The sequence below is a fragment of the Sprattus sprattus genome (assembly GCF_963457725.1).
Source record: "Sprattus sprattus genome assembly, chromosome: 13".
NCBI classification, from domain to species: Eukaryota; Metazoa; Chordata; class Actinopteri; order Clupeiformes; family Clupeidae; genus Sprattus; species Sprattus sprattus.
This window is the reverse complement of record NC_137911.1, coordinates 24360512-24374875: the sequence shown is the minus strand read 5'-3', so window position 1 is coordinate 24374875 and position 14364 is coordinate 24360512. Positions and strand designations below refer to the sequence as shown.

The following is a 14364-nucleotide window of genomic DNA, read 5'->3' as shown; positions in this document are numbered from 1 at the left end:
TCCTTACCAGCAAGAAAAAAACAACACACACAAGTCTCAGTTTGGCTAGAGCTGGAGTTTTACCCAACACATTACTTAGATGTCTCAGGTCTGTTATTTTCAAGTAAATTAAAAGGAGCATGTTTTTATGTGCAGAGAAAATAATAACTGTGCCTTGCTTGCATGAGTTGCGAAGCGTCTTTTGAGGCAGATTTAAGATACCATGATTATCGGTCTCCGAACTTAAGCCCTGCATGGCTGTTGCTTCTCTTGTCATGAGGTGGGGAGCTATCTGCTGACTTGGCACAAGAGAGTAGTCCTTTGGATTTGGATCATCAGATGGTCAGCTGATGGTCAGGGAGTCTTCAGCCCATACAATTTGAACATTCTACGCTTCAGACACATATTTCATTACCTCCTCAGATTTCTTAAACAACAACAAAAATGTTTATCTGTCATATCTGCCTGGAAGAAAAAAACATGTGAATAATTTGAGTACAAACAACGTGAAGCTGAACAAGGGTTGCCTATTAGGAATTGGGGACCAAGTTTAAAGTTCACTTAAAAAAAGGATGCAACTTGGCTATAACGGTTTGTGTTTATGATAAAGTATAGGTATGGGTGTGTGTATAGTAGGCACAGTTTTTGGCCATGCATGTTTTAACCGGGACAACCAACAGATGGGGTTAGATGTTTATTTGTTCAACTGGAGCCTTCAACTAGCCATGCATTTACCCTATACCCTTACCGAATGATTAATGTCCATCCAGAAGTGCTCTGTGTTTTTGTTAGTAAATTATAAGGTTCTGAGAGGACAGTTTGAAAAACATTATTCATTGAACATTTAAAATGAGAAGGGTTGTAATTTTAAACTAGGCTGTATGGTATGCTATTATTATGATTGTGCAAAATAATGTTTTTGTTGTTGAATTCATATCTTATCAATCCTGTTTTTGTCTCTTCCTGAGAGGGGCGCTAAAGAGTGTCGAATACGCTCTGAGCCAAACTCAAGCGCGCTTAGTATGGTGCCGAAACAGGAGAAACTTCATTCCAGTAATAGTGAGTAGAGCGGGACTCTGGCCACATGGACCTGATGTTAATATCTATAGACGTGGTTTGTTTTTATTCCTGTGAGCAGAGAGCAGCCGTCTGTCAGGTCCGCAGACTCGCATTGCCTTAGCAGAGAATGCTGTCAAGAGCTTATGCCACATGAGCGAATGAGTAGGCTATCAGAAGAAATGAACAACGGCAAGCTCCCTGTCACATCTCACTACGGAGATATGCCACCGTCCAACGCCGGCGCCGTGGTTTCCAGACTTGTCTTGGGCTGAGGGAAAAATTGCAGGATTGGTGGGTAGACCTTTTGTGTTTGCTTATTTTCGCATAAGAGAAGCTGTTGAAACCACTTTTCATTAACGAGTTGATTTATTTTGCGAGCTCAACGGACGGAAAATGTTACATGGGCTTCATTGACGAGAACAACGGAGGCACAATCAAGTCATGCGTACGGACGCCAGGCATTAAACAATGTGTCTCCGCTTTTCTGTGTGACTGTATGAGAGCACCGGCATGAGTTTTCGGCTGAGCTGGACCTTACTGTTGTGTAGACGTATGTTTTATAAGACTCCTACTGGCACGTTCGTGTCTGCTTTATATGCGATGCATGGTACACGGTACCTGGCAGGATTCAGAGAGGCACCAGATTGTTGTTGAAACATAACTGATACGTCACCTGAGACGTGTGCACACTCCTTCGCAGTAGTTTGGGAAGGATGGAGCTGTAGGATCCAAACTGATTGCTTTATGCCTAGACATGCACGATTACTGAGCGCCGGAGAATGTAAACACACCTTTACCCGAACAGACTTTCAGCCGCTCCTCAGACATGACGAGTAACGGACCCAGCATCGTTTACGAGTGGCTGAAAGCTCTCCAGCTCTGCCAGTATGCCGAATCTTTCGTGGATAACGGCTACGACGACCTGGAAGTTTGCAAACAAATTGGGGAACCCGACTTGGACGCTATTGGTGTGTTCCATTCACAACACAGGAAGATGGTGCTGAATGCTGTAGCGAGACTGAAAGAGGAAGACAGGAAACTAGCCCCAGGGCATTACTTCACCTTAGAACCCATGGTCACAATATCAAACCCTCTCCCATCCCTCAAAGGTGAGGGCAACCACAAGGACTCGAAATCATGGACAGATTCCACATGGGAAGGCAATGGATTAAAACCCAGGTTCATCCCTGGTAACAACAACCTATTTCTCGGACATTGTCAAGAACCAGTGGCCTACCCAAAGCTGAAGCTGAAGATCATGATTAGAGATAAACTTCTGAAGGATGGCATCGACCTCGGCTGTCCACCCTACTCTAAAGAGGTGTGTACTGTCAATGCTCTACCAGGAATAGGACAGATTTCCAAAAAAGTTTTACAATCAAGTCACGAGAGGGAATTCAAACTAGTACTGTCATAATTGTTGTGCTAGGAAACATTCCCTGTGTCAGTTTTAATACACTTACTTGCTCTCAGGTGATTTTGCAGCCATATAAGTGCACATTATGCCATGACTTCAGTACCTCAAATAGGACTCTTGTAGGGAGTACACAGCATATTAAGTAGGTGTATTCATCCATGTCTTTGTTTTATGGCCTAAGCCATTCAAACAAAACAACATGAAATGTACAGGCATTAACGCCCTCTTTCTGATCTTATTGGTCTTATGTTTCAGAGACCTAAGGGGGAAGTGGGGATGGTAGTGTGGTGGACTGTTTATAAGGTATCTTGAGATGTTCTGCGGAATTCTGCAGTCTAAAGACTGTTTATAAGATGCTTGAGATGTTCTGCGGGATTCTGCAGTCTAAATAAAGGCTATTACTCATCCGTGGTCCCAGGGGGCCTACCACTCACCTCCAGCTCTAGGCCGATCAATAGCCTCAGACGGGCTGGGCTGGAGGCCATTACCTCTCAGATTAACCTTAATGGACTTATTAAGAGGAAAGTAATCTCAATAAAAGCTACAGTTTAGTTAAGCACCTCCTTAGGAGCCCAGGTGCGACTGTCAATCATTTAACTGATAACAGCCTGTTAAACCCGTAGGTTTAGGGTAGCACACAGAGCCTAACAGAAGTGTAATGAATGCGTTGTTGCTGAGTCGGCAAAGGTCTGCAGAACCATGGCTGGGGCTGTATGCCATGGAACATTTGTGTCACTGTATGTTTCCCGTTTAACTCAGTGGGGGAGAGAGGAGGCATCTTCATCCTAAACAGCATTAAGCACCTTGATAGGAATGGAACACCTCTGATTATTGTCTTAATCACAGCATACATCATTCATAAGTAATGTAAAAATGAGCTATACTATAGGATGGCAGTGATGAAGTTAATTGCCCGTGGCAGATGAGGTGCTGGATGAGAGTCTATTTGATGGAGGTGGTGAGCAGGAGAGAGCTGTGGCAGGGATCTGCTGACCTCTCTGCCCTTGTGTAGTGTGGCAGAAAGGGTGTGGGATTAGTGGCTGCAGTCAGATGCTGCTGGTAGCAAGTACTGTTAACGTACCAATTTGATCTCAAGAGGGTTTGTCCTGTCATCAGTGTTAACAATTGTTATCTTTATCTTCATCGATCATCAACATCATCAATGTTATTGATTGGTAAAGATGGGCTTCTCTAAACTGTGGAGATCTGGCTCATGCTGGCCATGTTTCCTGGTCGGACATGAAACCAGTGCCGCTCAAAGGCTACAGAAGTGTGCCACCCCTGCACAGGCCTCATTTCCCAGTTTCCTTTCCTTGACCCGTTCATGCATTCTCTGTCATCTGTAACTTTAAATAGAGCCGGTGAAGTTTGTCCACAGCTGATGCTCTTTCCACCTCCATTACGTCCATCAGTGGCACTAGAGCGCTGGAGAAAAGTGCATTTTCCTAAGCCTAGCCGGGTCCTGTAGCTGTTGCAGATGGAGGCGTTTTATTTTAGGGTGACGCTTTGTGCTCTGTTGGGTTGTATCCGTGTCTGGCAGCAGCAGGAGAAGGGGAGGCTGAGATTGCTCTCATTAAAAAAGAATGAATGAGTGAATGGGGAGTTCCTCCCTCCCCTCTGTTGCTGTCATGCTTCTGTCAAATCCCCCCCCCCCCCCCCTCCCATCATCCCCACCCACCCTTGCCCCCCCTCCCCTCCTCTTCACTGTGCCTAGTGTCCTCCCCAAACCGTCACATGCACATCAGTGGCAACATGTGGTGACATGCGGATGATGCTTCATGCTCTCCTGCACCTGCTGGTCCTCGCCCTCTTAAAGCCTCCTTGCCAGCGCAAGTGGGTTCGGGTAATTCTGTCTGTCTTTCAGTTTCTCTAGCCGCAGAATTTGACTTGCTTTTTGTTTACGAATGCAATAGTTGTTAGCTTATGATGTGAAGTTACTGACCACTTTTTTTGTATAAGATGTGTTGAAATAGGTCAGAATGAATGTGCTTCCTCACTGTAGGCCAAATGTAATAAGATTAATTTCCACGCCAGCCTCTCTCTCTCTCTCTCTCCCCCGTCAGTCTGCCCAGCCCTGGGGCCTTCTGCTGTGAGTGGGCCCTCCAGTCAGAGGACAGCGCAGTAGCAGCCGTGGAGCCTTGTGTTGTCTGGTTCCCCCCGTCTGAATGTCTCACAATGGCATATGGGTGCGAGAGGAGAGCAGCAGATTGCTGGGGTCCTCTGCGTGCCATCTCCTCTCGCTCTGCTTGTCAGTTTAAAGGGATTAGGACGTTCATCTGCTGGCCTCATTATTCTGCTTGGGCTGCACGGTCACAAGTGGTTCTGATCAGAGTGTGAGGCAGGCAGGCAGGCAGGCAGGCGGGAAGGCCGGAGACTCTGAGGGCTGGTAGTGTCAGCCCGCACCGTCGCGTCAGCCCTGCTCGACAGCTTCGGGAGTATGGGAAATCCCACACGTGCAGGAAGAGCAGGTATGACAGGCAGTCTTTGACCAACAAGCACTGACAAGTGTCTGTCTAGCGGCTAGACTCTAGCCTGTCATGCTGAGAATGTCAGCCAAAGTGAATGACCTTTGTGAGCAGTTTTGAAGTTTTCATACTGGGGTGGTATTCCCACTGGCAATGCCACAGGCTGTTTAAATATCAGGTATTTGGAGATTTTAGTTTGAACTGTCAGAGCCTAGGCTAGGCTGAATTAGGCCGAATCACTACGAGGCACCATCTTTAAACAATGAACCAAGTCTAAACTAACTAAGTCTGTATTAGTATGAAAGCCTGGGTGAATATTACAGCTATGGATTTACCATTACATCCTTTGTCTTAGAAATAGCCATACTCTTTCCTGTAATCCTGTTATGCAAGTCTGAAGTGAAGTACTGTGTCATTCTTCGAGGAACAATTCTCCGGTTCCTTAAGAGATTACATGGGATGGAAATCTCTTTAGCATTCTAGAACATCCCCCTACAAGTTCCATTATCCATCCACTGAATGTGCTGAAGCAAGTCTTCTTATAGGTCCTGGAGATGCAGTGACTGCATTTCCTTTTCTTTTATAGCAGAAGCAGGTTCCTCAGCATGCTGCACACACACACACACACACACACACACACACACACACTCACAAAAGCAGGGTCTCTGTGCTCAGATTTGCCGTATAAAGCTCATAAAAGATTCAGGGTGGTAAGTGCAGGGAAGCACTCTGTGACTCACCACTGACCTTCTACTGCATCCCAACTTTGACAAACACCCTCTCAACACACACACACACACACACACACACACACACACACACACACACACACACACACACACACACACACACACACACACACACACACACACACACACACACACACTCGGGTTCACACTCAACAACCCTGCTTAACAGCAAAGACTCTTATTTGGACGTGTATCACAACACACTTCTCTCTGGCCCGGCCAAGAGAGCCATGTCAGAACACACACTCCTCTCCCCTCAGAGGATGGTTTGGGAGTCCACACTCCTTCATCTCAACTAAGAGGTTGTTTTGGGAGCACACTCCTTCATCTCCACTAAGCTTCTGCCTGACACGGAACAAGTTTTGGAAATGTTAATCTCAACCGCGGCCTGTGTTGCTCCCTGTCATATGCCCTAAGACCTTGAGGCTACATGGTTTGACCTTATAGGCTGTGCTTCCTGTGCTGTCAGGAGTAGGCTGAATGAATGTGCTTCTCTACCAGTCTGTGGCATTTCTGCCCTGGGGGGTGTGGTTGTGTGTGTATGTGTGTGTGTGTGTGTGTGTGTGTGTGGGGGGGGGGGGGGGGGGGGGGCGGTGTGGTGGTGGAGCGTTGTGGGATGTCAGCATCCCAGCAGGATGTGTTTTCTGAACAGAGATGACAGTCACAGGGTTCCGGCATCCCAGAGTGCACCACTGCAACGCTGAGAGCTCCATGTAGACGTGGGGGGTGTGTGTGCTGTGATCTGGGATCAGAAGACATGCTCTTCATATAACTACAGATTTAAGTTCCTCATCTGTGAGAGCAATAACATACAACATTTATGCATTTGATTCTGCAGCTACACTGATAGAAAGTGATGGAGGTAAGTGATGTAATTCTCTAAAGTTTCACTACAGCTGCAAAACAAAGAAAAATGTCTTAAAATGCTTAGTGGCTCAACATAAAATAAAAACATTTTTTTCACAGTTATATTTGGTAAGTAAGATTCAAGACTTTGACCTAAAAGGATCTTTTTTTGTGGGATGTCTTAGATGAGATTTAAAGAAAAGAACCACTCGAAACAAATCCGTTGAAAAAGTCACGGATTACATTGTTTTGTTTTTGTTTGTCATTTGCTTTTTGGCAAACACTGGTGTTTGCCCAGATGTTAGCACCCATAATTATGAGGCCTCTGCAACAAACACTGACTGAAGTAAACCGCCAAACAAATGCAAACCCCCACACACACACACACACACACACTCACAAAAACAAACACTCAAAAACATGCTTACTCCAGTTAGTGGTGGTCAGTCCTCACCCTGTTTGACTGTTTATCTCTGTGTGTTTTGGAATCAGAGACGGCCACAGATGGCCAGGCCAACACCACCGCACTCCGCAGCGAGTAGCAAGCCTGGGGGCCGCTGCGTTACGTCCACCTCATTTAGTTCACAGGAAACACTTGACCTGAGGGCCAGTGATCACAGCTGTGTCACACACAAACTCCTTAAACACTGTCATGTCAGCCCCGTGGTGCATGGTCATGGCCAAACTGCTCCTGTACACGCACACATCCACACATCCACACGCACACGACACGCACACACTCACACAGAAACGCACACACACACTCAACTCAAGCTAGACTTGACCCAAACCTGCTAGAACATTAGAGATTAGTGCCTTTGAGTCCTAGAGGTGCTACACAGATCAAACTGGGTCGACCTCAGTGTTGTTTGTCCTTCTGCAGATTACTTGATAAATCAATGAATGCAAGGTTATCTGTAAGTAATGGTCCTGCAGCAGCCTGTAGTCCGCGTGTGTGTGTGTGTGTGTGTGTGTGTGTGTGTGTGTGTGTGTGTGTGTGTGTGTGTGTGTGTGTGTGTGTGTGTGTGTGTGTGTGTGTGTGTGTGTGTGTGTGTGTGTGTGTGTGTGTGTGTGTGTGTGTGTGTGTGTGTGTGTGTGTGTGTGTGTGTGTCTCTGTGTGTGTGTGTCTGTGTCGTGCGTGGCTGTCGTGTGTGGCTGTCTGTTTGTGTGTCCTGTCCCACAGGAGTGTGTTTGCTGCCTCATCTCACACACCTGATGATCCGCCAGATCAGCTGGCGCTTTTTGCCTGATTAAAAACAGTGTCACTGAGGAATGAAGGGTTGTGGTGGTGTTGGACAAAATATGTAAGAGATCAAATTCGAGTCAGGATGCGACTCACAGGTGTTTTAATGTATATGGTGAGCAGAGGCCCTGAGCTCTAGGAGTCTCACCCTGCCGCCTGAGGGCTGAGGGCATGGCCCATAAATGGCCATAAACACCCTGGTGTGGTCACTGAATGAGATAGGGAGTGTTCTTCTCTGGGCCCTGACTAGCGCTTGGCATGTATATGTGAAGACGCGTCGTAAGCGCAAACTCTTCCTGCGCTAAATGATACAGCGGCTTAACTGTGCTATTTGTGTGACGTGTCATCTCCGTCCCATATGGTGATGCCAGTGACTGCTTGTTTTGTGTTTTTTTTGTTTTGGATTTAGTTGGTTTGTGCTTTTGTCCTGGGACTGTGCTGACTGGTTTCTGCGGCCAGTCGATGTGGCGGTCAGTGCGGTTGGAGCGGCCCGCCCCAATCAGGCTTTGAATCAGTGCCACGGACAGAGAGCAGTCCGTCTGCGGGATTAGAGGGCTTAGCTGAGATTACCTCTCCCAATCAGTATTATTTCACACAAGCGTCGTGGCTCAGCTTGGAAATGCAACTGACCTCTCTCGCCCCAAATTTTTTTGTCTGCCTGCCATCATTTCAGTACCTCCAGCCTGTGAGCTGTAGTTGTGCGTGAGGAGAACCCCCTGAGGAGCAGAGAAGGGAAGAGAGGATCTCGCCTGACTGTACTCCACTCCTCTGCTCCTCTCTAGGCAGCTGGGCCCCTCTCAGTTTGTGTGTTTGGGGAACACGCTCCACAAGGAAACACTTCACACACACACACGACTACCATCAGGGGCTTTTTAATGAGCGAGAAAGAGGCTGTAAAATGGAAGCAGGAAGCTAGTTTAGAGAGAGAGAGAGAGAGATAGAGAGAGAGAGAGAGATAGAGATAGAGATAGAGAGAGGGAGAGAGGGAGAGACAGACAGAGAGAGAGACAGAGAGAGAGAGAGAGAGAGAGGGAGAGACAGACAGAGAGACAGAGAGAGAGAGAGAGAGAGAGAGAGACAGAGAGAGACTCCTCCTGTGCCCCCAGGGTGAGGGAGTACAGGCCTCTTACTCTTGCTGCTTGTGAATGAGGCCTTAATGAAGCGCGTCCCTCTGGCCTCCCCATGGGGTCGTGTGGGAGCAAGAGTTGTTTATGAGCCTAGAGGAAGAACCTGTGGTCAGGCTGTCACAGGCCGCCTGCTGCCTAGACGTGAACTCTCTTGGCTTTGTTGAAGAGCAGAATATCTGTGTTGTGTCACGCATGTCACTGTCACCCACCTCTGACACTATTGCTTTTGCAGTTTATGAGTTGAACTGGAGCAAGGCACCATGGAGGCTGGGGGGAAGAATCTTTCATGGCCCTGTAGATGTTGAGCTGTAGTTTGTCTCACTCTAAGTGACTGAGAACAAAGACCTCACTAGGTTGATGTGGAGAGAACTGTGTGAAGTAAAGAGATTCTGTGGCTAGTGGCATAGACACAGATGCCCCGATTGGAGAAGATTCCAATTCACAAGCTAAGGAATCGATTCTGATTCAGTATTGATAGGAATAGACCACGTTTATTAGTCGTGAGATTACAGTAAGAACTGGTTCACCTCTATACGCTTACAGTTTGCACAAGTTGAGAGAGAGAGCAACATTTAATGGGGAGTACGGGTAACGATAGGATTTTCTTTAATATGGCAGTTAGCTAAGTTTAACCATTGCAAAAACAAACCTAGATAACCATGGAAAAATCCATTAGATTAGTGATTACAGAACGGATTTTCGAGAGTTACGTTTTTGCATGACTATCTGTGTCCCATGGTGATGAGACCTTGACCCTGTCAATCAGCTGCAGTAGTGCTATTGCTAGCCTTAGGCCCAGTGTATTTCTGCCATCTGCCACTGAAGCCATTGCTGCAGTTGCAGGGTTTTTTACCTACTGTAGCCTAAGAAACCCGAGAGAGGAAATGAGCTTTTAATTAATGCTGTAATTTTCCAGTAGGTAGACCACTGTCATCGGGCCTTGAGGCTAGGGTGCTGTTGGCCAGACCACTGTTGGTGTGATGGAAGGTTTGGATGAGTTGTTAATAGGCCACGCCATGCTCTGCCAGGCCGGGGAAGTTTAATCAATGCACTTGGACTGGGGCTGGTCATCAGTGGGGCATAAAGGAGGGGAACAGGCCATTTTACTGCCCTGTCCGACTGATTACACGCACTGGAGCACAATCAATGCTGTTTTGAGGTTGCCTAAAATCTGTATGCATGGCTGGGTGGGACCAGGAAGAGCTGAGATGAGATGAGAGTTTAGGTGAATTGGAATGAGTTTCCCTGGCTGGACTGTAGGGCCGCACTCCACGGATTATTGGCTAGACAAATGGCAGTGGTGTTTAGAGGGAGGGAGAGTGACTAATGTTATTATGGCTGGTGGTGGATGACTGAACAGTTTGGCCCCTTTGACAGAGGACTGTAGGAATGGGGAAAAACACATTTATGTGAAATACGTAAAACATATAAATTCTTCCAGACTAAGCCATAAGCCCCATGTTATTCATGAAATGTTCAGCATCTGTGTTCTGACATAACCTGATTTCCTTGATAAAAGCCATGACTGGAGTTATCAAAATACAAAATGAATTTATAGTGAAGTTATAGTGAGTAATATAATTTGATGCATTCTGAATATAAAAGCCTGTTTTGAGACACTTGAAATGGCCCCTCCCCTCACCCTCGTCCTGCCATATAACCAGCAGCTGAGTGGGAACGGCTCTCATTCAGTTTACCATCTCTCTGAGTAAGACACACAGGTGATACACTGAACTGAAACTGAGTTATGAAATGTACAATGTACAATAATAAAGCAGTTTCAAGTTCTAATATAAAAATTGAATTGAATGAATGAATATACAGCAGTGAAGAAGGTAGCATCTTTTATAGTCTACGGGGAAATGCAGTTGTCCTGGTGACCTCAGGCGGAGAGAGTCTTACTGTTGTTATCTTCCTCCGGTCACAGCAGAAGGGCAGCAGCTGCCTCAGGTGTTTATGTTTGGATCTAGGAGGTTGCGAGTTCAAGGGTCAAAGGTCAGATTTGAAGGCAGGGGTCAGCTTCTCTGAGACAATTCAAGACAGGTGGCTCTGCTGTAGAAAAACAGAGCACGGAGCTACATGTCATAAGCTGTGTGCAAGCCCATAGCTAAATAAGGTTTCACAAGGACTACTGTACCAAGCAAGTGTTTATGTAAACGGAGTCTGATGTTTCTAAGTTTGAGAGCCTCTATCTGCTTTGCCTTATGCTAAGTGGAAAATCATTGTTGTGACGTCTGGCACATCCTGAGTGGCTAGCTTAGCGTTCATGCTGAATTGGGGCTAATGCTCTTTTTCAAATTGCTGAAGAGAGACCAGCACTCAGTTTTAGACTCCATCCCTGTGTTGTTTTATTGTCAAATTATTAAGTGATTTTTAAGGCCAACTAATTAAAAAGTTTTTTTTTTCCACCAGAGTTCTCTGCTGTAAAGCTAAGAGCTATCTGACACCATGAGATTCTACTAATGATCCAACAACCTCAAGGATTAATTAACTTATAGCAAATGTGACCTTTGTGTGATGAGACCCTTACTGAAGAGCAATTCATCCCCTCATGACAGTGGAAACGGTTATATTGACAATGTGGCTGAGGAGATTCTCAAGACAAATACTGTATTTATTTAAGCTTTTTTTTCAATTATTTTTGTTATTTTTGCTCAACTGTACCTGTCTAAGTAGTCTTATAAGCGTGATCCTCCAACTGTACCTGTCTAGGAAGTCTTAAAACTTGATCCCCATATTCCTGAAGATTGTCAGGTTCCTACAGAAGGCGAGGGGCAGAGTGATTGAAAGGGTGAAAAGAGAGAAAGTGGAGGAGAGAGAGAGCGAGAGGGACAGAAATAGATGGATGTGAAGTGCAGGGAGCAGGAGGCACGAAGGTGTGAAAAGCTGCTAATTATCCCTCTCTGCCACTGACGGGTCTTTCCATCATGCTCAGTCGCTGGACCTCCGCTGGCTCGCTGCCTAAGTGGAGCTGCCCAGGGTCGCAACCTCCATCAGTTAGACAAACATCAGTCATAAACAGCAGCCGCCAACCAGCCTCTAGCCCAGCCAGATGCCTCCACTGCTTACATATCCCCCTTTCATGCACAATCTGACCCAGGGGTGGTCCCTCTGTTTGGTTTATCACTCTCAGCCTCTCTCAGCCTCTTTGGACACACGCAGAAGCAGTCAGAGAGACTAATAAGGCTATAGTCGTTTAACTCACTGAGTGCTCATTTATTCTGACCAGGCTGATGCATGTACCCAAGCTTGCTCATCCGCTTTCCCTGTTTTCCCCACTTTTCCAAAAAGATTATCCATAAAGATTGGATACTAATTCATATCAGATGAGTAGCTGCTGCATTAGTTTGTGTTTTCACAGATTCATCAGTCATAGAGCTATCAGCCTGAACAGATGTGCCCCCAAACGATCCTTTGAAGGCCATGAGTTTCACCTCTTTGTCTAAACTTTTTCACTAACACCAGCTCGGTCTAATGCATTCTACTGAAGAACATTGGATTTTGCCGGCATGACTGGATCTGGGCTAAGTGTTTCTTCATATGTGTATTATCGCTCTTAAAATAGTCTGCCAGAGAGGACAGTGTGTTGTCCATGTCACTTAGAGGCACACTCTCTTAGCATTAAGCCATGTGGGGCTCTGTGCCTCTCATATTAAAGCACTTATCAGACCCACTGCATGGAACCACTGTCTTTCTCTATGAACACTGCTAAGTCCGGGTATGATATGACAAGCTTAGTCGTTTTGTTTGAAGGCGCCCCCCTGTCTGATTCTGAATCGAACATCAAATGCTCTGGACAGAGGAGGAAGCGACTGGTCATATGGTTCCGTAGTGCCGGTCATAAACTTGTTGGGCTGTGATGTGCTGTGGGTTTGGGCACTAAGAGGTTTCTCAGTAAGTGAAGTGCAGGGGAAGCAGTCCCAGTTTAGAGCGTCAGTCTGTCAACAAGGCAAGCTAGCTGAACCCACTCATTAGTGTTTACATGTAAGAGGCTATTCTTACCACCTACACACACACACACACACACACACACACATATACTACTTCGTCCCTTTGCCCATTCACTGACCTGGAAGGACTTAAAGTGCAGTGACAGTAGCCCAAGTGACAGTAGGTATTGTTGTTGCTATGTTGTTGTTGTTGTTGTTGTCATAGCGTAAATTCCTGGAGGGGAAAACAGAACACTGCGACTGGCTTTTTTTGTGACAGTTGATTCTCTTTAGTTCTACAGTATAATCGGTGTTATATTCTTGTGGAATTACTAAGTAGATGATAGTACTACTATTGTCATACTTATGGCCTCATTCAAAATGTAATATTATCTAATCCTTCCGTTTTAATATTTACATTTAAGTCCTGTAATCCCTTTGAGAGTTGTAGTCCAGCCATTTTTACAGGCCTCTCTGGGCCAGTAACTGACACAAGCATAGCATCCCGCTCTGGGACTGCCAGTGGGTTCACAGCCCAAAGGAATCTTATCTTCAGAAGTCAGAGTCTCTGATACCCTCTGTATTCCCAGAGGAGGTGACCTACTAACTGAACTCTACCCGTCCAAACTCCAGCCAGAACCATCCTGGCCCTGTTGTTCATGGGTTCATCCGTCGTGCTGAAATTCTCCGTTGCCCATTCTGTTCTAGTTGTTGATATGGTAATGTTCAGCGGTTGAATTGGTGTTTTTACTCAATATTGTATCCAGCTTTTAATCGAAGATGACAAGCCACCAGTGAGTGTGTGGAGACTTCCAGACGAAATTTCCATGTAAATGCTGGTCTTTGTCACAGCAGAGACGTGAATGAGAAACATCCTGTCAGAAGAGCTCCCTAGTGCTCAGGCCCCTGCCAGAGAGCGGAAACAATGAGACAGGCTTCCCTCACCACCCCACACACACACACACACACACACACACACACACACACACACACACACACACACACGGCGAGAGAGAAAGAAAGAGAGAGGGAGAAAGGATGAATGCATACACATATACACACAGTACGACAGAGAAGGAGAAAGCATGACACACACACACACACACACACACACACATAAAAAGCATGAATGCGTTTGCCCACAATGTATACACACACACACACACACACACACACACACATAAAAAGCATGAATGCGTTTGCTCACAATGTATACACACACACACACACTGAATGATAATCCTTCCTCCCCTCTGTTTCTCCCTGTCTCTCTCTCTCTCGCCCAGATGCTGTCATTCTCTCTGATTTTCACTCTCGCTTTTCCCGCTCTCTTTCCTCTCTCCTGTTTTCTCTCCTTTTCTCCTCTGTTGCGTCCGTCTCCCCCTTTCACTCAGCCTCTCTCGTTCTCTCCCCTCCTTTGTCTGGAAGAACTTAACCTTTGGCCCACTGTGATATAGCAGCACCATCATCCGGCAGCTCTGGACAGACACAAACTCAAGAGCTGCTAAGCTGTTCAATAGGCCTCTAACACAGAGACGTGTATGCACACA

The 14364-nt window shown here is 46.2% G+C and overlaps 1 protein-coding gene across 1 annotated transcript in view; it reads left to right on the top strand.

The window, feature by feature from the left end:
- Positions 1-1864: 1864 nt before the first annotated feature.
- Positions 1865-14364, top strand: part of sash1b (SAM and SH3 domain containing 1b) — a gene marked incomplete at its 5' end in the record, with an annotated part of 77845 nt that continues 65345 nt past the window's right edge. The window contains one exon of the mRNA XM_080850743.1: positions 1865-2359. Within this exon, the coding sequence (XP_080706869.1) occupies positions 1865-2359 (495 nt within the window). The remainder of the gene's footprint in view (positions 2360-14364) is intronic.